Here is a 25,707-nt window from a genome sequence, read left to right on the forward strand (position 1 = left end):
TTTGAACTCTTCGAAGCATCCACGGGTAAGTGTAATTGTGTGTGAATTGGAGGAAGAGAGAGTGAGTGAGGGAGACATGGCTGTGGGAGTTGAGAGGTGGAGGGTACCCTGGATGCTGCGATTGCTTCAGCCGTCAGCCAATCAGGCGAGCAGCAGCGAGCATCCTCATTCTTAATTGGCCATCTTTCCCGGTGAGCACAGCTGATACAGAGAAGCCAGCTGGTCTTCACCGTAGACAGTGCCAGATCCACAGTGGGGTACACAAGTACAGAGGTGTAGTATAGACTGGCAGCAATTTGTTTTTTCTACACGTGGAAGGCTGTAATCACTTTCTAGGCTTCCCCGGCCAATCAAGTGCTTAGGACAGGATTTGAGGGGAGGCTATTTTTCCCTCACAGTGTGTTTATTGAATCAGGGAGAAAGGCAGTCTCTCTCTCACTCATCCGGAGCGCACCCCACTGACTGTGTTTTTTTCTGACGCGCGTTCTTTGTCGTGCGGGGTGAAAGCAGATGGACAAGATGAACCACAGCTCAGCGGAGGCAGAGGCAGAGACCATAGAGCCGCTGCGATACCTGAGGTACGAGCCAGCATCCCCTCACTCACACTGACAATATCCGCTGTGTTTGCACTTGTTTCTGTCCTCTCGGTGAATGCTTGTACTATCTGTCAAAGGGGGTCCACAATGTTAAAAAAGATGGGGATAGAGACACTTAATGCACACATTGCTTCTAAATCTGTCTCTAATGAAGTTGCTTTGTGCATTTTTTATATCTCTTGATTAAAATACACACATTTCATAAATGTCTACGTATTGATGTGGTAAAAGGATGCACTTGCTTCATCTCTGTCAGTTATAGGGCTTTATTGTTTTGCTTCATTAGATTTTAAGTGGTGACTATTGTGGTTGTTGAAAAGTTATCTAGCAAACTTTAAAGCGTGTAGTTCTTGTTTAATCTAGACTTTTTACTATAGCACATTTCATAAAACAGATCTCATGTTTGAGAACACAAAAATTTGAGATGTCCTGGGGTAGACTGGCAGAAGCAATGCTGCCAATCTGCATCATTGCCCCCTCTGACCACCACCAACCACTCGCCCAGAGATTCCATTCGTACATTAGGTAATGTCTTTTCCGTGGACACAGCAACAGCAATAACTTCAAGTGAATTGGGTTGTTAAATCTGGACTTGGGCAGACTGCAGTTTAACAGGTGGAAGTCTTTTACAAAACAAAACTATCATGTGCATAACTGTAGTAATCTGATATACTGTATGTTATCAGTTACATTTGACAGCATGTGATCCTTTGTAATGCACAGTCTCCAACCAAAGCTTTAAGGTGTATATCGTTTTACGGTTGTATGTTCCACTTAACTTTATTCCACTGTCTGCAATATCTTATAATGCCGGAAGCGTCCTCTCTTTTATGCTTCTTCCCTCTCCACAAGACGCCCAAATTGAATCAGAACTCTGCTCCTTATTGAATTAGGCGGCCCCGGTTTAATTTGGCGTCCAAAAGCCCCACGCTGCTATTTAAACTTGGCTTTATCTGATTTGATGCTGACTGTATGATGTGTAATCAGTTTGTTCTGCAGTCAGACATTATTGAGCCCGGGGCCTGTTTCTCTAAACCTGTTTACGTGCCTATGTGGAAATCCCAGCGTATGCTGATTTACATAAAGCGCAGATAGGCACCTTTCTGAAAATAAGCTTTGTGCTTTTTATGTTTCTCACAAGGTTGTACCAGCATCCATAAATGAAAAGCCTCAGGAATGACAATGTGGCACAAGAAATCACAAACTCATCTCTGAAAAGTTTGGGCAATAGTAAAATGTGAATAAAAATAATCCATTTTCGATCGCTTTCCTGGGATGGGTTTCAGAGGTAATAGCCCAAACAGATATTCTCCTCTTTATAGACTCTGTATTTTCATCCAGCTCCTCTAGAAACTCTAAGCCATAGTTTCACCAGACTGTCCCAGCAGGTCCCAAAACAGACGCTGCAGGTTCTTTCTGTGGACTGAGCTTCTTGTCCTCAGAATTTATTGCCTATTTATAAATTACTGTAGCCGTTTTTGTGAACATAACAACCGGCTTTGTGCCCTCTTTCAACGTGAGTTTCATTCTCCATGATGACAAATATTTATCTCTGGCTGCATCGACTCATCATACTGTTTTAATTATGTGTAGTCAGTGTAATCAATAGTCTTTCTCTGAACAGACTTCAAAAGAGTCTTATCACAAAGACAGCGCCACAGTTTAATCAAAAGGCACAACTAACAACTGTAATTTGCCTGCTTGAATATGCTCTGTGAAACATGTAAAAGGCGCTAGTGACAGTTTTTTTTGCTGGTTCCTGAATAATCATTAGTTGCAGTTGTGCATTTATCCTCTCGCCTTAATGCCTCCATTACGTGATCAATAGCTGTTGTGCTACTTTTCTGTGTACTGTACATGCAATTAAAATCCAAGGACGTCCCCCTTCCACTATAGCGTCATTCCTAGTGAGAGTACCTCAGTGATCCCTGCATCCCTCGTGTTTCCCTTCTAGCACAAAAGAATGCATTGTCGAAGTGATGCTGTGCTTAATATAGCTTAGGCTGTTTACTTTTAATACAGGGATTGATGCACACTGTATTTTTAATAATATCCTTGTTTCTTTGCGCTTTGTCTCTTTGTAAGTTTGTAAGTAACCTCTATGTTATCACAGCGTCAAACATGACCTGTACCTATACATTAAGTCTATTCTTAGAGCTGTTTTTTTTTAAGTCTCCCTCATCACGTACGGTATGTAATTACCTCCTTCCCACTGGCTGCATTTGCATTCGGAAGTGTCGACGTGTGAAGCTGCTGGCAGATTAACTATCGCACAAGAGACTTTGCCCCGATCCTCTCCTCTCCTCTGTCTCTCTTCTGCACTCATCTCTTCAGTGTGTGATGGAGGAGGTTTGGCAGGCGGTCTTAGCAGTCAATTAGGGCTCCCAGTTACAGTTACTGGAATCACTGGGTGCGCACAACACTTTTAAAAGACGGTGCATACTGGTATTAGGCCAGGGTGATAATATGAAAAACACAATTCAATCTCTGTGCCACCTAATATTGCAGTAGTGGCGATATATTGTGCAGCCCTATTCAAATCGATGCAGCTTGACATTTTCATATACATCTCGCTTTGACTTACATTGTTGATGAACACAGACAGGACAAATATTTGAAATAAACATCAGCTTACATGAATATTTAATACTTTCCACTTTAACACAAGTTCATGATTTGTTTCTCCTGTTTTCCTGTAGACTTTCTCCATCCATTTGCCAACAACATCCCATTGAATTTCATTTTGTACGGCAGCGTATTGGTGAAAACACACGACAAACTTATCGACATTGTGCAAAGTCTTGTCAGCTGTGCATCTCATATTGATGGGTCATGGTCGCTTGTCTAATGAAGCCCTTTACGCTCTGTGTAGCAGCATCGACTTCTGTAGCACGATAGCATTTCTGTTCAAACCTCTCAGACCCGACTCTGGCCCAGACTTGCATTTCCTGGTTCACCACTTTTTTCTGCCTTGGACCTCTTAAGATAGATACGGATCAGTGCCGACCAGGGCGTACGACTAGAGCGGCGATTTGGAGATGCTCTCTGACCCAGTTGACTGCAGCCAACACAATCTGGCTCTCACTCAACTCCACTCAAGCTTATTTTTTTGAGCATTTGTCCTGTTGGCTCTGGCAATAAAGACAAAATGTTGGCTACCTTACATGGCAGCAACAGCTGCTACAGCGAGGAAAGTCTGTTATTTATTTCACCTGCCGTCGGATATTATATTGTGCACGATATTCAGTCAGATCAGTATGGCCAGGGTGCCAAATTATATTGTTATACAAATGAATGCTAGGGTGGGAAGAAAAAGTAAGTACACCGAATATCTCACATTTCTGCCTAAACTGGTCACTAAATGTGGTCTGAATCTTCATCAAAATCATAAGAATGAGTAAACAGTGTCTGCTTAAACTGATACCACCCAAACATTTACTATGTTATCATATTTTATCGGCCATAACATGTAAACATTCACGGGAGAGCGTGGAATAAGTGAGTACACCGCCTGAATCTCACTGAACTGCAACAGTTTTGTAAAGAGGTCTAGTCCAAGATTCGTCCTGATTGTTGTGAGCGTCTAATCTGCAGAAAAGCAATTAGGAAGAGTCAGCCAGCTATTTAATGCAAGGGTTCACTTGTTTACATGTTATGGCCAATACAAATATGATCAAATGTAAATGTTTGGGTGGTATTTGTTTAAGCACACATTGTTTAATCATTCCTGTGATTTTCATGAAGATCAGACCACATTTAGTGACCAATTTAGGCAGAAATGTGAGAAATTCCAAACAGTACTTACTTTTTCTGCACTGTATCCAAAGTGCAATACACTACACATTACAGGAAAGTGGTCTGGCTGAGATGCAAACTATTGTTGCTCTGAGCAGTTGAGACCATCGGTGCCAGACATTTATTCCACCCATCACACAGTCGCTTCAGTGCATGCTGCCTGATGGACAGCCTTATCTATCCTCAGGAAGCTGAGCTCTCTCACTTCCCTGTCCTTCCTTCTATTCTCTGGACATACATCTAGTTTGACAATATAGTTGACGTTGATTTATGGTTGTTTATTAAATGTATTTCTAAAATGGCAGTCCTTGTAATCACTGTTTGTTATCATAAGCTCTTTGATTAATTCCCTACACATGCTTCAGCGGGGGGCAATATTAGCTCCAAGTCGCCCCGCGATAAATCTCGTCAGTGTCTTCATGTAATTATAGAGAAATGCAGACTAATGTGTTTGCTCGAGGCCAGAAGAGGGCTACTAAGTTATGGCCCCAGATTCTCTCCTGCTGTTTCTATCAGATAATGACTGCACATGGATCAAAACCTATTCAGAGCACGATTTATGTCTCGCGGTGCCGCCTGTTTTAACTCGGAGCTTCATATAAACGGAAGGATTCAATCTGAAGGTCGCAAACAAAAAGCAAAGTGGAAATGGAGGATTCCTACACAGCGTTTGGTTTTTAATGAGTCTGTTTTAGACAAATGTGAATCGGAGACGCTGTTTCTGCTTAAGTCGTTTACTTGGTTTGATGGTTGTTTTGTGATATGTAATTTTATCTTGGCTGAAGTGTACCATTGATTTATATAGAATGTACAGTAACAGTTAAGAGTGCAAATAATGATACTATTACATGCTCCTAATGACCAGCTAGACACAGAAAATGCTTTTTTTTTGCAGCGGGGAATCAAAGAGTGGATTGAAAATGAAAATGAAGACCTGCCTGAACTGAATTTATAAAGTGAACACCCCTAATATGCGTTCACTCCTCGGTTTTTCTCGAGTGCCAAACTTAGGCTATTAAATTTGATAACTGTTCGCTTTTTGTCTGTAAAATGCCACTTCAGGTCATCCGTGCCCCACTGACAGTGATGAATGCAGCGGCTCTCACGCACACCTGAGTCCACTTGTATCGACATATTTCTGCCTCTTTGCTGCTTATCACTCAAAGATCCTCAGCCGTACCTGTCCATCCTCCATCCACCAGACTGTTCACACAGGAACTTTTTCCTTCATCGCCTCTAGATTTCCCTCTCTCTGTTATTCTCGCCCCTTTCACTCCTGTCCGTCTGATTCACTGGGTTGACAGTTTTATATATAGAGCGCCATATTTATTCCCTGGACTCTGGCACAGCTATGACATGATTTGCAACCAATTATTGTTTGGTCATATTTCACTTCCTCCAATAGTGTCAGATATAGTGCACGTCTGTTGAAAGGGGGATTGAGGATATAGAGAAGTCTGAGGTGTGTGGTTCTGGCTGTGAATTGTAGCATGGACTTTAAATTGGTTTTAGTCAGACAGCTCTGATGGTCAAAACAACTACTGTGGGAATATCTGATGAAGGACACAAAAGAGAACCTGCTTCTTTCAAGAAATATTGATCTAAAATGTTTTTTTTCCTTCTTCTTCTGTATATTCTGCAATGTTCTATAAGACTGTCAAGTGGAAAAGGCTGTGAATAAGTCAAGTCAGACCCATTTTTTCTTTTTGTACATACCGTATTTTCCGGACTTCACGTCGCTCCGGACTCGGGGTATAAGTCGTTCCAGCCTTGGCAGCTATCTGGGCGTGTAACTGAACTGTTGACAAGCCTCTCACGGCAGCATGTTGTTCAAGCACCCATTTGCAAACTCGTTCCTCTAGCTGTGGCCATCAAGCTTTTAGCCGCGATTAGATGTTTTTTCCTTTTCCTCATTGCAGTAAAAGTAACCTCTGCTTTTCGTTAGTCCCACATAAGTTTCTCGCTCACTCCAAACTTTACAGTTTTTCTCATTTTTAGTGTACAGTAGGTGCTTTATTTGTCATTGTACAACTGTACAGAAGTAGCAGATACTGGTACACAAGCCTAGAGCGCCCTCTAGCGGCTGTCAGTGTGAAAATATCACATTGTGAAATTATATATTTTGATATACAAGTCGCACCTGAGTATAAGTCGCACCCCCAGCCAAACTATGAAAAAAAGCGCGTCTTGTGAAGTGAGTTTTGTATTTCCTCCTTGACCCTTCAATTACTACGATGGCCAGTCCATTCCTGTGAAGAGTTTGCATGCTCCCCCTGTGTCTGCATAGGTTTCTTCTGGGTAATCCAGTTTCCCATGCCACCTAAATTATGGATAAAATATTTACAATATGACACCCCTCGAAAAGAAGTTCAATACAGGTCAATTAAATGTGCATCTATAGATTTCCTCCAAGTGCTCTGGGTTCCCCCCCGCCACTAAAATCATGACTTTGAGTGTCCCCTGAAGCCACAAGAGATTTTTTTTCTGACGCTGTTTTTAATAACAACTTGCTCAGTTACTGCTGCTCACTTGAAGTAACCATAAAACTGCATATGAGTGTCGCATTAGCCCACGTTGATTGGAATGAGCAGAGAAAAGGTCATGGTCACTTCGCGGATTGAAGTGACAGAGTGCAGAGGGGTCGGGCGTTGCGGAGGGCGTCCTTCACTCGTCAGGATTTAAACTGTTGTAAAAATGTAAAGTGTCCTCGGGTTTTCTTCACTACATAATCAGGCACCTCAATTTCCTTCATTGAACAATTATTTCATAAGAGAATGAACCGTCCAGCATGGGGGCTTACCCGGGTTGGAAAAATAACAAAAATCACAAACCATTCAACTTTATTTAATTACAAGCAAGAGGAGTTATAAAGATTTGAAAGTGTCTTCTACTCTTGAGTGACGTGTTACAAATTTGCATCTGATTTCACAGATCACTAACAGGGAAAAAGACCCGGCAAAGCTTCACCAATACAAAGCAACACACTGCAGCCTGCTCTGATACTAGGACGGCATGCTAAAACGGCGATGCCAGACGTTTGTGTTTTGATGGGGAGCCGGGGGAGCAGGCGTTTAACATAGCATTTTGTGTTCAGGGATAAAAAGTGCCTTAAATTATTAGTAAAAACCTGCAAAAAAAAAAAAAAAAGTGTAATACCTCCTCTTCATGCACACAGAGGAGGTTGAGTTGAGTAGTTTTTTTCCCTCTATTATTATGATGAACTCGTTTTGAGCTGTGGTTGAATATGGATTTCAGCAAAAACATCTACCTGTTCAGGACACCACTGACTCATCGCAATTGCAGTGAAGCGAATGGAAGCTAATGGCTGTCTCAGAAACGGCAAAACAGTCGTCAATTGAAAAGTGCATAATGGTTGTGATAGCTGTGATTTAACAAACACTGTTACGATTTCACGCTTATGACGGAAAGACACAGCACAATTATCTTTTTCCAAGCAACAAATTAGGCAAGAAAACACATTTTCAGCTGAAATTGGCATTTAGAAAAGTGGGGTTTTGTCCTGATTTTGAGCTATTTCTACTGTAATTTGGGTTTAATTAGGTAATTATACGAGGGTTTCAGCATTTGCAGTCAGCTTGATGTTATTATGGTGGCAGTATTGTGAGACTGTGACAGGCTCTTATTTCTGTGTTTCCTCTGGCAGGTTCACAATGCGCCTCAATTAGCTGCTCTTAATTACTGGACACGTTTAGTTATGATCTTCAGATTTTAAACATTCATTTAAATGCCAGGGTTGGCAGTGTGCTCTTTATGGAAATGCACTGAATACAAGCGCTGAGAGCTCTTACCTGAGTTGTCAAGTATTTTTAACACCGCCAGAATGTGTTGCCTGGTTTGCTATTTTTGTCTTACTGGTGGCAATTTCTTATTGTGCAGTTACACAGACGGTAAGTGTTAGTTTTTTCATGGGCTTTATCAGTGCTTATTTTGAAAAGCCAGGATCTGTGCTGCCAAGACATGCGTATAGATGTACCTTTAAAGGCACTATACAGAGTTTAAAAATGTTAAAACGTAAGTATTTTCCTCCCCCTACATGTTCCAGCCATGTGTAGAATGAGCCCAGACCTGTTCACCACAACTGCCTCTAAAATCCTGCACTGTCACGCAAAAAGGTGTTAATTCGGGTGCCGTCATGCACAAGCTTAATATGGAAGGAGCAGTTACACGTCTGACCTGAGGTGGCAGTAGTGAGTAAAAAAATGGCAAACTTGCATCTAGCCCCTTTAAGCAATTCATTGTAGCTACAAGAACGGTCAGCACAATCTTCACGAACAGGTTGTAAGGGATTTCTGATAGTGCTGAGTAATCGTTTCAAATCCTTCTGCAATACTTCTTTGTGATGTTACAGTTTAAAGATTACACAACCTCTGCTGACAGCGCAATTTGTAGAGAGACTCTGAACATTAAAAAAAAGCATTTGAAGCTATAATCAGAAGTGGCTTTAATGTTTTTTTTTTAGGTGTTCTTCTCCGAGTACTTTTTACATTACCAATAAAAACTTTCCTATTGCAAGTACCTATTAGCATAATGTTAGATGTTGGCATCGCTGTTTTGCTGTGCTTTTTTTATGTGTACCCAAAAAATACCTTTTCATCCTGTCTCTGAATTTTTTGTTTACAAAGCCACATACTGTATTAAAAAGCTGGCAGCCGTGACGGAGGCAGAGAGGTGAATGGGATTATGGGTAGTCCGCTATTGCTCGGCCCAAGTCTCCAAAAATAAATATCCTGCACTTCGAGTGGGTACTGAAGACTATGATTATTTCTATTGTTTTGATTTTGGGCAATTTCTTGGCTAAATCTCAGGAGATTGCTTGTTTATCACGTCTCCCAAAAATAAATTAGTGGACCGCATCTAGTGTTATGGTGTTGCTTTATTGATTTGGACAGGAGTCAAAGGTTGTGAATGGATTATTTGAGCAGGCAGTTGACCTTATTCGCATCTTTCTGGAGGGTTGTGCATGACAAAATTATACAAAGATAAGTTATAGGATTTGCAGTCCGTACTGTTGCAACACACAATGAGTATGATGAGTGAACAGATGCTACTGCTACTCCTTGCTGCACAATGTCCCCCCTGCCTCCCCCAGGCTGAACAATAAAACTCTAGTGAGAGATCCCTAAAGATATACAGAAAGATTTAGTTAGTCTCCATTCAGTGTCATCAATGTTAATCAGTCTACCGTCTAACATCATGTTAATCTGTGTATCTTCTTGAGACAAACCGTTGTCAGATCTCAATGTCCTTTAGTTCTTGTTCATTTCATTCTTCATATGCTGTGCGACATTTTATGAAAACTAATTAACAACGACCAGAAATGCCACAGAAATCAATACATGCCTCATTCCTCTGTTTGGTCCAATCTAATCTGTCATTTGAATAATAACCTTGTGGTTGTCTTTTTTTCTTTAGGTCACATTGTGGCCTAATTGAATCAGCTTGATTATATCCCTTTGTAATAGAAGGGCATGACATGAATTATAAACATAAAATGTTCACTGCCTTTGTGCAATGTTTGAATAACATTCATCTGTGACTTTGTATCCTGGCAAACCTTGCATTTATGCAAAAACAAAACTATAATCACCAAATATTCTGAACTTTGAAAACTTATATTTGCTTGTATGGTTTACAAAATAATAAGAGCCACTCGGTCTATGGTTAGAGGAGACTGTGAAGTGCCCCACAGACTGTTCCAGGCCAGACTGTTCTTTCAGTCAGTGGCTGTTACATCTGGAACAGCATCCCTCTCACTATAAGTGAATGCTCCACATTTAACACATTCAGGACCCTCCGCATTGTCCAGTTATTTCTGATATTGGACACCTTGTCGTGCTTAAGATATGCTGAGGTTTATTACGCATGCATTGAGGAGAGGTTACACACAACGCCAGTCCATGGTAAGTTCTGGCGAAGCCAAGTGTCTGGACGGGTTATATACAGTAGGTCACACAATAAAGGGAAGCAGAGAAGCACATAGAAATGGTAATACAGTTGGAGATGTCAATGCTGGCACCCACAAGGCGCTTTGCATGATAATGCAATCAGGAGACAGACAAGAGATGTTTTGTGATGTTTAGAAGACAGGCCATTGTGGCCTCACCTGGGATCCTTTGTGATGTTTAGGAGAGGGGCCATTTGGGGCTATTGTTTTAAGGTGCAAGGGCCTCGTCTGGAGTACAGGAAGAAACTGGTCTTTCTACCTGGTTTAGTCAGAGGCCCAGCAGGTGACCCGGCGACAGCACGCCAGTCTGGTTACCAGCCTAACTGACTAAACTTGACTAAACTTGTAACTTACATAAATAATTATAATTACCCCTTACATAAATAATATGACAAGGAAGATGTAGTTTGTGTTCCATGTACTTTATTCTTCAGAATGATTTCTTTTTATGACATTTTATGGTGAAAATTTTGGAATTTTGTTCCTCATAATTTATGTCCCTACTGAAACAGAAATTTATTAAGATCATTACTTCTTGCTTAATTTGAGTAAAGTAAGTTACTCCGAGTTGAATAAATACAATTTCTGCCTGGTTTTTGGCCTCTATACACTCCTCTGATAAGTGTCGACACAGTGGTACCACACCAACAACACACCGTGTCTTTTCTTAAATATTGAATTTTTTTTTCAGCTTTTTCTGTTATCCAGCGGCACTGCACTTAAAGAAAGGCCAAATTGTATTACAGTACACGTCTGCTTTCGCTGCTTGTAAAGTTTGAAATGGCTTTACAAAGCAAACTTATAAATCTAGGCTACTTTACACAAGCTGCTGGAGCCTTGAGTACAGCCTCTCTCGTGAGTGCTGTTTAACGAAGATAGCTATTTATGTCTGCCATCACTGACAGGCAGCTCAAAGTTAACATCAAAATGACACATAATTACTCTCATTAAAATCAAGCGGTCCCTGACTTGGTTCGATATAAGTATGCCAACTGGAAGATGTGTTTTTATTAAAGGCCTGTTGTCACTTTTGAGATACCAGTCTTGTAAATTCGCAATCTTAAGTGGCTCAGTGTTAGCCCCCTGTGGGCGATGTGCAGACAAGGGTCAAGGCTGTGTTGGAGAGCGAAGGGAAAAAGTGTTTTCTCTGTGACAGAATGGGAGCAATGCAACTCAACCTATGTTTTGCGGGGGAAAAATTCATGTGGAGCTGGGGATGTGGGGTGTGTGTATCAACCAGGTGTAACATTATAGCTACTCGCAGTTTTGATGAAAAGCTGTTCCTTTTTGTGGTATCTGTTTAGTGCTGACACATAACCATCTGAGGGGTTTATAAAGAGTTGTCCAAACAGTGAGAATATCTAGTAAGTGCTGGTTTGCAGAAAAACACAACAATAGCCAGATCTTTTACGAACAGTTTTTAATGGGGTGAATTCTAAACATTGTAGGCCCTTAAGGGGAAAGAATGTCAAATAGTAGTACTAGAAGAAGCCGCCCAATATTGTGGAGTGTATATGCTCTGAACATGTCGATGTGAAGCCTGAAGGGACTTGTTAAAAGCTGGAGGGGAAAGGAGTGGGCCGTAACCGCTAACGTGTTAATAAAATCCATCGGGGAGTGATGGACGAGCTATGCACTTGTCATTCACTTTTAGCTTGGTAGTTTCCGTGGTAACCGGACTGAGCTTCTCCTGACGGACAGATATTTGTGGACAGGATGTCATTATAGGACCGATGTGATTGCTACAGCTCAAAACATGGCACTATGTAATGGAAATGTCTGTAGGGATGTTAAGGTCGGCTGATGTGAATTGAGTTTCTGTAGCAAAGGGACAAAGTGTGTTAGAAAATCTTACTTGACAGTACTGATACTAGTTGATGTTAACTTCACTCATTGTCCACTGTGGATTTTTTAAACAACAGTACTAGACAAAGAATAGCATAATTGTTCTTACCAGAAATTATTTTGTGCGTCCCTTAACTCACGCCCCTAGAGGCCATGAGCGCCACTGCAGGTGTCATGGCATGTTGCGCTTTTTTACTCATTAATTGTCCGTGAGAGTAAATACTATGCTGACAGAAAAGACAAAGGGAGAGAGGGATATTGTACATCCAGTTACACAATGGAGATATTTCTTTCACTCAAACTTGGCTGTAAATACTGTTTAAGTGGCGCTAGACCTCAGTTAGCTTTGCCTGTTAGCCTGTGCTTCTTCTTTGCAATTCCATTAGTGTGTATTGGGGCCTCCGACCCGGTGCAGGGAAAGTTGCAAGCATGGTTTTCTGGCCAGAGACGTCAGGGGAAGATAAAAGACATCCCCAATCATCCCATTAACCCATGTATTACCCCCAGAGGGACTACGGAAGTGATTTATCAAGGTAAACAAGTTACTTAGTACTGCTTTAAAGTGTTTCAATTTCTCTTGATTAATAGAGCTGTATCTGACAAAGACAAAGAGTACGGTTTTGTGGACTGTGTGCAAACCTATTGCATTCATAGTTTTGACAAAAATAGTCATGTTTTAGAGGAAGGACTTTAATCACTGGATGTGGTGCAGTCAATGGCATGTCAGGCCTGATTTACTAAGCTAGGCGTTCAATTGCAAGTCATCTTAAAATGAGCAAGTGCTATTTTGTGGGGGCGTGTTGCACCTGATTTACCATTGGAAATGGCGTATTAGTTGTCCGCAAATTGAATTTGTCCTGAAAGTGTTTAAAGCGAGAGCAGAGGCCGCGCAAACAACAGACGTTCTCTATTAATGATTATCACTTTATGGAAAAACAAATATTGAATATTATAACAAAGCAATCTCATCTAAATCTTAGGCTTTAGATAAATAGCCCACTGTCTGGGATTTGTGTCTATTGCCTTATTAATCCATGTTAACGCCACGCTGATAGTGTGTGTGTATAAAAATCTCTGTGCACTTTAAAAGGACGTGGGGCAGACTCCTGTGGCCGTTTGATGGACAGCTGCTGCGAACCGCCTCCAGTTCAATGTTCTACAAATGAGAGCCAAGGCCAGAGTATCGCAGGGAGAATGATTTGTCTGCCCACCAATGACCAATCCACAGGTGAGAGGTTGGATGTTTGCTGCCGTTGTGTCCTTGGGCAAGACACTTTACTCGCTTGCCTCCATATGTGAATTGGTGAGTGATCCCTTGATATGAAGTGCCCATTGGCGGCAGGAAAGAGTATTCTGATGATGGTCCCGGATAAGAAAAGATAAAGAGTCCAGAGAGTTTTTTAATACATAGAGAACAACAGGATAATGATTTATGTATAGTTAATTTTCTTTCAAAAAACTGCAGTGCCCCATCTTTACACCTGATTACTGTGTCCGTGCGTTGAATTGTGGAAAGTACATCGTGTATTGTCTCTGTGGGGTTTTGCATGTGTTCGTGCGTCCCTGTGTCTGAGCTCATGACTGCGCTCCACTGCTCACCGCCTCAAAAGACTTCATCCAGTCCCAGTAATTGTTTTCAGTGTCTCGCTCGGCTGCTTCATAATTGCACAAGTGCCTACTGTGGAATTATGGAAATCTCATGTAGGTTTTTTTAATATAGAGTTTGCTTTTATCGTCGCGCCTCAACATTAGCCAAATGATCTAGCAAACAGAAATTAAAGCAAGCTCTATAGACCGTGCATGTGTTGCCTACAGCAGCGGGTCTTAAATTGGAGTCTGGGGACTCCTGGGGGAATTGAATAATAATTCTGATAACACATTATTCTTTTAAGTATAATGATATAAGGATAAAAATGACCATTCCAATGACCATACACCCTCATGTGATTGGGCGCATTCGAATAGACCTGCAATTGTTGTACATTTTTCAAATCGCTTTAAATGTATATTGTTGATTCATTTGTGGCGGCACAGGGGCTGAGTGGTTAGCGTTGAGGGGTTACATGAACCAACAGACTTGTTTGAAATCTTCCACCTCAGTGTCCTTGAGCATGCCTGAGCGATCTTCTCCCAGTCTACCCAGTGCATCCATCTATTTCTGTCATATGGGAGCTTGAGTGACGGTGCAAGGGAATTGGGTGCTCTTTGATGGACAGTTGTAAAGGTCAAACCCCCCCGTGGCTCTCGGGCCGCCGGGTTAATGGTGATGCATGTGGAGAGACAGGCACCCAATGAGCAGACAGGCATCAACACACCATCCTCTAAGTGTTTACTCAGGGACAGGAGAAGATTAACACTGGGAGGGTGATATGAACAGGTTATTTTTAGAGACATTGTCATAAAAGCTCCCCCCCCATACCTGGCATTATGGGCTCCTGATGCATAATTTGCATATTATGCAAAACAGTTTGGCAACAATTTCCATAAATTCACTTGATAGTCCAGAGAGCCTTAGTGAAGTGTCTGCCTTAGGTGGCTGGCTGCATAAAGAAGTCATTCTGTCTGAGACATCTGGACTGGTGTTGTTTCGATGAATAACACACAAGCGATAACATTTTCTGGGGTCATGGACTTACAGTTGTGCCCATAAGTTTACATACCCTTGTCTATTTTTTTTTTTTTTTTTGTTGCCAAGATTATATATGATTTTTCACTCATGGTCAGTGAGAAAAAATGTGTGAACTCATTTCAAATCACAATAACAAAATAAAATACCAAAATGACCCTGTTAAAAAGTTTGTGCACCCCTGTTCCTAATACCGTGTATTGCTCCCTTTAGCATCAATGACAGCTCAGAGTCTTTTGTGGTAGTGGTGGAGAAGGTTCTGTATATAATTTAATGGTAAGGTGGCTAGTTCTTCTTGGCAAAAAGCCTCCAGTTCCTGTAAGTTCCTGGGCTGTTTTGCATGAACTGCATGTTGGAGATCTCCCCACAGTGGTTCAATAATATTGAGGTCATGAGACTGAGATGGACACTAATGGGACCTTCACTTTATTCTGCTGGAACCAGTGAGCGAACCACCTCCATATTTCACATTTATTTAGGTATGGTGCACTTTTCATCAGCCACTCTGGGGAGATCTAAAACATGCTGTTCCTGCAAGATAGCCCAGGAATTTAGATTAACTGGAGGCTTTTTGCCAAGAGGAATGGGCCGCTTTACCATTAGATTATATACAGAACCTTCTCCACCACTACCACAAACACTCCGAGCATTGATGCTAAAGGGGGATATACACAGAAGGTCAAGGTCAAGGTCAAATTTATTTATAGAGCACATTTACAACAACTATCGCTGCCCAAAGTGCTGTACACAGGCAATACAAAGTGTCAACAAAGTTAAAATACATTACATAACAAAAAAAATAGCCATAATAATAACCACCAAAGAAAATCAGCTCAGCTTGTGTTGAAGGCCAGTGCAAACAGATGGGTCTTCAAAAGAGATTTAAAAACAGTATTAGGAACTGGGGTGTGTAAGCTTTTCAACATGGTCATTTTGGTGTTTTATTTAGTAATAGTGATTTGAAATGAGTTCAGTTTTTCACAATTAATGGCTTCACAACATCACTGACCAGGATTGAAAAAAAAAAAAAAATGATTTAGTGTTTTCATTCATATTCTTTGAGAAATGACCAAACAAATCCACCAGGGTGTGTAAACTCATTGGCACAACTGTACCTTTTGTAAAATGCCATTCTGATAAAATATACAGTATCTACACCCATTAAGTTCTAGTATTGAAACAAGGACTTGTGTTTAATGCTTCATCATCAGGCTCTAAAGACGGTTCTGGTTTACCCTACTACTAAAAACACAGCTTGTTTACATCCGAGTAGCACTCCAGCCTTCCATTTTTTTCACATGCTGGTAATACATCTATTTCCTTGTAGCTAGGCCTGTCACGATAACAAAATCTAAAGTTTGATATATTGAGGCATGATAAACGATATTATTGAAGGCCTTATAACGCCACAGAAAACTCTAAAGCTTATAAATGACAGTCAGGCTCTGTTCGCAAAGTACATCATCTTAAAAATATCCCACAGTGAACATGAAATACAATGAGACCCAATTTACTTTGGGCAAAAAAAGACGATATATATTGATCCCAAAAATGTATTGTTTATCTGTCATTTATTGAACGATAAGTCGATAAAGTCATTATTGTGACAGCCTTACTTACAGCAGAGTAAATTTCTCTTTCCACCTCAGACATTTTGAACGCAGCATTTATCAAAAGAAAAAACAGATCTCATGCGCTGTTGTGTGTCTAAATATAGCACATTTTTAGGGATCATGTAGGCGGAAAGTACGAGTCTAAATTAGTGTTTGGGCGGTCCGCCTAAACACCTCTCAATGCCGTCTCAGCCAGAGCTCCGACTGAAACGTGTGTCTAATTAACTCACTTGAACAGTTGGGATGTGCGGGAGGGTCTTTGAGAAACCGAAACACGCTTGGGCCACAGTTCAGAGATTTTCCGTGGCTGCCTTCGACTTTCATGGCTTGAGCAGGTCTCTTGGATCTTTGAAGGGGAAGAAATGTACATATGCATGGAGAGACTTCAATATTATCTTGTCAGCCTTAGAATGAATGCTTAAATTCACTGATTGTAAGTTGTGGTGCTACACTATTAGAGACCCATTGATTTTGGTCATCTTCCAATCAGATCGTGTTGTTGACACAGTCACCACAACAACCCTTTGAACATATTGAATGCCACTTCTTTTCTTTTTTTTAATCTCTCTTTTGTCACGGACCCGTCAGGCTAATGCTCGTGCAGTGCTTCCGTTACATTTCATTCTCTATGGTTGACAGTCCTGCAGCTTATTTCTCAAGAGAGCACATACAGACCATCGTCGTGCCATCTTTATGATCAATGGCCCATTTATATTTCAGGGATCAACCACCGAATCCCAACGCAATTTAGTTATCCGTGGTGCCGTATTAAATCATTAATCTACTGCTCATGGTCCAGAAGATCATCAAGTACACAGAGGATTTGTCTCAAAAACCCGTCTTTGCTCTTGGACCAAATCAGTTATGCATGTGGTGCTCGATAATGCTGCACGGTCTTTTTTTTTTTATTTCCACTTATGAGAAAACCTAGGGTAATTACATCCACTTGAACAAGGCGGCATGGAGGCCGCGACAAAAATAAGAAACATGACTCCCATGGCAACCACATCTGCTGCTTTCATGACTAAACCCTGATCATATTAATATATATACAGTATAACATACGGAGATAACTGTCCGCCCACTCTCCCTCACGACCTCATACAATTATTCCTCATCAATCCTTTTATAATGTCAATTTTATTTACTAATGACACTATATGGAATAAAGTAATGCTTTCAGTAACCATTATAAACAGTATAAAGCAGTTTTTCCTATTTTCAAGCTGCGTCAGAGCGAGTTAGTTTCAAACTATTAGCTCCGGTCCAAACTCATTCCTTACTTTCCGAATGCATTGTTTACATCCAGATTCTTCTCAGCGATAAAGTTAAGCGCATGTTTCATAACTTTCAGGAAGCAAGACACAAATCTAAAATGTCTGCAAATACAATAGACTGTAAGAGGACTGTAAGAGGACAGCGAGAAACAATTAGGTGGTGTTATTTTAAAGTATCATTATCACAGGACTTTTCTTTGTTATTCTTCCCACCTCAGCGCTCGTTCTTAGTGATTCTGTAATTATTGCACTTTTTTTTGCAACTCTTCACCTTGCCCCAGTCTCCAGTGTTATCTTCATCTTCCCCGTTTATTTGGGGATTGGCACAAATTGGAGGAAATCTGCCTGTTTCAGCTGGATCTTTCAGCCGCTCTAAATGAAAAACCCTTTTGATGTTGACTTATTTTTCTGTTTTTGCAAATAAGCAGCACAAAACCAATCATAATCCCTCAAATGTGTTGGCAGAGCTGTTTATTGCTACAATCTTTTCACTAGATGACTTGTTTTTTAGTCTTAGTCACTGCTGGAGATGTCGAGGAAAATTATTTCCTCAAAGTAAATGTGACTGCGCAGGCGTGGTAACAGTCACACATTAGCTGAAAGATTCGTGGTGCAATGCCAGCTACCATACAAGTACTGCCCTTGTGTCTTTGCGCAAGACAGTGAAGACTCTCATCTTCTCCACTCTGCCTTTTAGTTGAAGCTATTGTTGTCTAGCGTTTGGAATTGTGCCATCTGAAAATACAACGTAAAAAGTGTTGAGGGATAAGTTACCCATTCTATAATGATAATATCAGTCGAAATTCTAAAGTTCTCGTTCAGATAAAAGCATTGGCCACTGTATATTTATCAGTAGTGACACAGCAATTGAACCAGTTGTTTCTCAGCTCTTTTTTTAATATAGTTTCCTCTAATGCAAATCAGCAAACCTTGTTGCTGGTTACAAAAATATGGAGGATTTTGCACTATTCTCTGTTGGTGCAGAATGACACTTATTGAATGCGACTGAGGAAAGAAGAAATTATGCACCAAATTGTGGAATGATTTGTACAATAGACATACAGTGTGTATAATGTAAGCCAGAAATTGTACTGTAAAAACCATGACGCAAACAATAATGGTTGTTTGCCCCATCAAAATGGTCTTCGCTGTATAGTAAAGATAACGGCTAGTTTATTTTAGTAACTCTCTTTAGTTTTATTTAAAAAAAATTAAAAAATATTAAACTGTTCCAATCTAAAATCCTCCGAAGCTTGAGACCTCCTAACTGGCCGCCCTCTTTGCTTATTACTTAACCCAAAACGCGAAGATCTTTGAATAATAACCAGCAACTAGTGACTATAACTTGCAGATTGAAAACCGGTGTCCACAGAGCTAGTGCTTCATGTTTTAAGATGGATGTACCAAAATATTCAAAGGGATAGGACTATATAACATCCAGTTGAATTGCTTCTTCCTTTTTGTATGGGTCCTTTTCTGTTTATAGTGTTCAGTCTCTGGCTTTAGTGCAGTGCTGTATGTCACTGCTCACAAAGGTCAATACCACCAGACCTGTGTAATTACCTGGACCACAGTGACTGCGGGGACCTCTGGAGGCGTTTATTGGCATCGGCTCATTGGGCCATTTGTCTTCCATTGCATATCCTGCAGTTATACAATAATGGCAAATTAGTGGGATACATTGCCCACCAATTAGTACAATCCTGTTATTGGAAAGATTACAGGAGTTGTATCAATAGAACTGGACGCAAACAAATTTAGCACAGAGATGGAAATGTGAAGCAACTAAACGGCCACTTGTGCTAGGTTTTGTGCTAAAGCTACTGCATTCTCCGAGATATTACAGCCGCTCCTTCAACTGAAAACCCATCCAAAATCTTCAGACTTAACAACACAACTATCATTTTCATGTATTTTACTAGTTTATTGAGCGCTTCTCTGATTAGACCCACCCACTCTCTCGCTCACTCAGAGCAGCACTCATTGCCACGTATATAAGGATTTTTCATTTATAAATAGCATTTTCACATTGAAAATAGCGCAGCCTAAATGTATTTTCACTCATTTCTGGTAACTTTGCTATCAGCTCTTTCATACTAGTGTCACCATACTGTGCTAGTGTTACATTTTCTTCAGTATAAGTTTCAACAGTGAATATTAAGAGGAGCGAACAGCATAATGAAGACGTCTATCAAGGCGACATGCTTTGAGATGCGACTAGGACTCCGCCATAGCCACTAGGTTTAACCTCCTCGGGACCTGCAGCTTTTGAGTGTTGACTCCGCCACCTGCTGCTCCTGCTCTTTCACTTCCTGATCATGCTAGCGGGGCGTCCCCCTCTATATAAGCTAAACCTGCTTTGGATCAACGTACCCCTCCTAGCAATAGTCGCACGTAGACACCCCCCCTGGTTCCCCCCGGCTCCTCAGCATGCCTGACATTCGAATGTATGGGAAATGCCACGTGCATATATTACAGCTGTGCCCCTGTCACGGGAAAAGGCGCATTTAGCCGGGGGTGATAGACCTTTGAACAGACTAAATCAAGCACCGCTCCGCATCTACAGAAGAGTGGTAGTCATTATGTGAAAGAGATCTACATTGTTAGGATGTTGTGTTGTGGAAAGGGCAGACCAGTCACGATGCTTTTGTTTATGTTGCAAAGACTGAGACAAAATTATCAGTTATTATCTTTACTTTAAATATACTTCCATACATCAGCATAGTTCTCCGTTTGTGTAACATCTAGCTCTTCAACTGTTACACCATTGTTTAATCATCCAAAACACAACGGGAATAGTATTTTTGTTTCATTCACACAGGCAATTCTTTTTAACTTGTTTGTTTCTTCTTCTACAGGAAGCAATCAAGTCTGTATTTCCTTCAATTGACCCGTTCTGAGCAGTTCTGCACTCAAACAGCATTTTCTACATCACCATAGATTTATTAGCCTGCTGTTAGCAAAAAATGACTACTTGAATAATCCTTTTAGCTTGTAAAATATCTGTACCTGCTGCCTTTGGCTGTTCCAACTAGGGATGCTCCGATCTCCGATACTGGTATCGGATATCGGAGTCGATACTGGAAAAAATATGATTTAGAGTATCGGCTACAAATACCCGATACTGAACCGATACCAGTTTTGGCTCTTTTACCACCTAAATCTGAGTGATGGGCATGCTGTATATCATTGTAAAGCTAAGAACCTGGAGAATTCAATTGCTGAGTTAGTTTTAACCTCCGCAAATGTATTTTTGATTGCAAAAGTCTGCGGTTAGCAATAGCATGCTAAAGCTAGCGGGAGCATGCTAACGAAAACTAATCAAGGCAAGGTCAGAAACTGTGATAGAAATACCTAAAGTAGCCTAATAACATAAAATAACCACTGCTGAAGCTGTGTTTGTATTTTAGTGTAAGAGATAACAGATTTAACATATTTGTAATGATCAGATCACTTCATGTGAGTTGTTTATACTGTATGTAAACTAAAGCTTGTCATTTACCCAAGGCTAATTAGTGTAGGAAAGTCATCCTTGTTAAATGTTTATCCAAGAGTTAAGCAATAGATATAAATAATAATTGACCTGTAACATGACAATAAAATATGACCTATAGATCTTACAATGGAGAAGTGTCAATAAACTTTTTCACTCAGAGAAAGCCACCTTTAGGAATGTCCCTTGGTATCGGTATATATCGTATATCGGCAGAACACCAGTATCGGTAGCAAAAAACGTGATCGGTGTAACTTCCAACTTCACATGCAAAGTCTTTCAAGCACACACATTATTCCTAAGTTATAAAATGTAAAAAAACAAATAATTGCTGAGGTTTATGTGCAGGTTTATTAGCCGTAATTATGGTTGTAAAATGTCTCTGCAACCCACTTTAGGACCTTACACAACAGCTGAAGACCACAGTAGATAATGATACAGACCGCACCGGGTCATTTATCACATTATTTCTTTCAGGGGATTAATTCACAACATGGATTTTTTTTCTTTTTCACCATCTGTTGCTCGTGTCCATACAGCTGTATATTTACTTACCCTTTTGTTGCGATGGAATTTTTCTGTACGAGTGAGGGACTGCAAAAACACAAATCGCTACATAATTGGTTTTGTTTTGATTGCCTCGTACTGTAACTGGATTGAATGAACTACATGCACTACAGATACTCGGTGTGAACTCGATCTTGGGAACAGATTCTCTTGAGGGACACGTTTTTAGCCTTTGCTGAGCTTGCGTTAAAATGATGCGGACCGAGCTTTACTTTTTTTGATAAAGCAAAAGCTACCAGGGTCACAGCATTATCGTGAGGATAGAGACGAGTTTCTGCAGCTTTAGCCAGACGTTCACTTAACACTGTACATGCTCTGTAGTGTCAACTCGGCTTAAAGTCTCACCCAATCCCATAATCTGCTCCAGGCAAGAAATGTAATTCTTAACTGCATCAAAAAAAATAGCCTCACACTTACAATTTGAGTACATTATTGACATTTAATTTTTTTCTGGATAAACATGGATAAATCTGAATCATCCTTACCTGTCAGTAACAATATCTCCACATGGACAGGCTAATTGCTGGTGTTAACTATTGCTTGACTCTCACACAGTTTCACATCATTATCTACAGTCAGTGTGTTGTTGAAGCTGTGTACTGCACTCATTAAGCCAACCCACAGGAGTATTCTGCTCTAGCCCTTATTTTTCTCTCATCACAAGTGTTTTTGATTTACTGTAAACCTCCCCATGGAATATATTCTCTTCATCATGGCTGGTTTCTCTCTCTCTCTCTCTCTCTCTCTCTCTCTCTCTCTCACACTCTTGGTTATTGGACCACCGCAACCTGCCACCGACAGAAGCGTTGCAAACAGACGAGCGCTGTATGTCGTAAAACAATATTTTAGTGATGATCTTGAAAATGTAGCTCTAACCTTGTTTTGGTTGTCATTTTGTTAATGTTTACCCAGTTTAACGAGGAAACAAATTGCTTTAGATTTTTTTTATTTTAGCATATGGGCCTTTCTGTGTAGAGCATGTTTCGGTTAGCGCTCGTGCTTCACAGAAAGAAGGTCCTCTGTGTGGAGTTTGCATGTTCTCCTCGTGTCTGCTTAGGTTTCCTCCGGGTACTCCGGTTTCCCCTACCACTAAAAACATGTACAATAGATTCCCCTCTGAGGCCAGGACTCCCCTGAAGTGAGGTTCTTAATCTCAGTGGGACTTTCCTGGTTAATTAAAGGTCAAAATAGATGATTAATTCTGACCATTAGCCTGTCTCAACATCTGGAGATGGGTCTCTGGGTGCTGCTACTTACAGGTTGCCCCAGCTGCATCACAGGATGGGTCAAATGCATGGGGCAAATTTCCTTACATGGACAATAAAGAACACCTTGAGTACAACCCTAACCCTAACTCCTAATCCTAACCTTATAATTAGGGCTACACAGAGCCGTGGGAAGATATTTTAGTTAGGGGGCGCTGAGGGACAAAATTTACCCCAAAAATGCTTTTTCTGTGCATATTTCCTATGTATTAATATTGCCTGCAGTTCGCAAACTATCCACATGGGGGTGCTGAAGTGCCCTCAGCACCCTGGGTTCCCACAGTCTTTGGGCTACACAATAGCAATTCAATAAAAATAGGAATTTAAATGGTGAAAAATGAGCAATTCACACAGACCAAACCATATCCTGTCTCCATGGGATCTCACTCTGACTAAAAGCTGCTAATAACTGTAGTTAGACCTCTTGAAAAGCATGTGATTCTTGCATTAGTTCATTTTTCATTCATCTCTTAAATGTTTATGTTCATGGACTTGATGATCAAAACGAAACGTGTGCACTTTCAACTAAATCTGGATTTCAGAATATAAATCAATCATGCTCGCTAAGTCAAAACATTCTCGTAAAATATCAAGGCAGTTATTGAATGTAGTATTTTTTATCGTCTTATAATCTTCTGTACCTTTCTTGTTTTTTCATCCGCTGCCACCACCTGCCACCGGCCGCAGCATTGTAAACACGTCGCCCACGCGTATAAGCCCACGGAGCTGCGCTGACAGGCAGGATGGCCGTGAAAGGTCGGCCGAATGCCAGTTTTCTATGGTCCCTGTCATGGTTGTGCTTCACTGCTGCGCTCATCAATTATAAACACATGGCAAGTTGTGTGGTTGCATTTGTGCGTCTGTGCAACACGGCTCTCTGTCCAAATCAAGGCATGCTGACAAATGAGGAGAGAGGAGAAAATATCACGTTTTGGTTCAGGATGAATAATATGGTACATGGCCAAGGATTTTTTAGTTTCGTTGCATTTTTCACCAGTCATCAATACAGCGTTGAAGAAACTTTATGCGGTTTCAATGACTGCTTTAAAATAAAAATAAACAAAAAAAAAGGACAATTTTGATATTTTAGCAATCAAAGTTGTGTTATCCAACGTTAAGCTAGAAAAGTTGTTATAATGTTTTGACACTTAGTCGAGAAGGTCGACTGTTGCGTTAAGAATGAAAATGCGAAAAATAGACAAAAAGTGCATCCCTCTTTATGTTGAAGGATGTTGATTTTAGAGCAACCTGGAAGAATAAAAGAATAAAGACCAAGGATGATAATTTTAGATGTAGTCAAAGTATTAAACAACACCTTTGCTTGTGTGAGATATTAGAGAGACTGTGTTGTTTGTAATAAGTTCCAACAATGACCTTCCTCAGGTTGCGTGCTTTAACATATTTCACTGTTGATGTAATTATAATGATGAAACATCCAAGGGCCTGGCCACTGCCACTAGGTTTAACCTCCTCGGGACCTGCAGCTTTTGAGTGTTGACCCGCAGCTTGAAAACAACTCCTCTGTGGATTATAGGCCCGTTTTGTTTTGTGCACATTCATTAAAACATAAAAATAACAAGGTGAAATGAGGTCAGCGCAGACTCCAGGGACAGCAATGTTGGCAAAGGCTAAATGAAATGTCACGCGCCCAAACATGAAAGAGTCTCATGCACCGTTTGGTAATGAGGATTTTGGAAAAACAAGATACTGGTCTCGTTCTCTCTCTCCCTCTATGAATTCAACAACTGGTTGCTTGAGAACTGCTTCTTCTTCTTCTTCTTCTTCTTCTTCTTCTTCTTCTTCTTCTTCTTCTTCTTCTTCTTCTTCTTCTTCTTCTTCTTCTTCTTCTTCTTCTTCTTCTTCTTCTTCTTCTTCTTCTTCTTCTTCTTCTTCTTCTTCTTCTTCTTCTTCTTCTTCTTCTTCTTCTCCTTCTCCTTCTCCTTCTCCTTCTCCTTCTCCTTCTCCTTCTCCTTCTCCTTCTCCTTCTCCTTCTCCTTCTCCTTCCTCTTGTTCCTCTTGTTCCTCTTGTTCCTCTTGTTCCTCTTGTTCCTCTTGTTCCTCTTGTTCCTCTTGTTCCTCTTGTTCCTCTTGTTCCTCTTCATCCTCTCCTTCATCCTCCCCTTCTTCTGCTTCTTCTTCTCCTGCTTCTTCTTGTGCTTCTTCTTGTGGTTCTTCTTCTCTTGCTTTTCCTGCTTCTGCTTCTTCTTCTTCTTCTTCTTCTTCTTCTTCTTCTTCTTCTTCTTCTTCTTCTTCTCCTTCTCCTTCTCCTTCTCCTTCTCCTTCTCCTTCTCCTTCTCCTTCTCCTTCTCGTTCCTCTTGTTCCTCTTGTTCCTCTTGTTCCTCTTGTTCCTCTTGTTCCTCTTGTTCCTCTTGTTCCTCTTGTTCCTCTTGTTCCTCTTGTTCCTCTTGTTCCTCTTGTTCCTCTTGTTCCTCTTGTTCCTCTTGTTCCTCTTCTTCCTCTTCTTCCTCTCCTTCATCCTCCCCTTCTTCTGCTTCTTCTTCTCCTGCTTCTTCTTGTGCTTCTTCTTGTGGTTCTTCTTCTCTTGCTTTTCCTGCTTCTGCTTCTCCTGCTTCTTCTTCTGCTTCTTCTTCTCTTACCTCTTCTCCTGCTTCTGCTTCTTCTTGTGCTTCTTCTTCTGCTTCTTCTTCTTCTCTTTCTTCTTCT

General features: G+C 40.7%; 1 protein-coding gene across 1 annotated transcript in view; it reads left to right on the forward strand.

The window, feature by feature from the left end:
- The first annotated feature begins 197 nt into the window (after positions 1-197).
- yjefn3 (YjeF N-terminal domain containing 3) overlaps positions 198-25,707 on the forward strand; it is a 71,628-nt gene continuing 46,118 nt past the window's right edge. The window contains exon 1 of the mRNA XM_079574703.1: positions 198-578. Coding sequence (XP_079430829.1) covers positions 511-578 — 68 coding nt within the window. The 5' untranslated portion in view covers positions 198-510. The remainder of the gene's footprint in view (positions 579-25,707) is intronic.

This window comes from Gobius niger (assembly GCF_951799975.1).
Source record: "Gobius niger genome assembly, chromosome: 17".
NCBI classification, from domain to species: domain Eukaryota; kingdom Metazoa; phylum Chordata; class Actinopteri; order Gobiiformes; family Gobiidae; genus Gobius; species Gobius niger.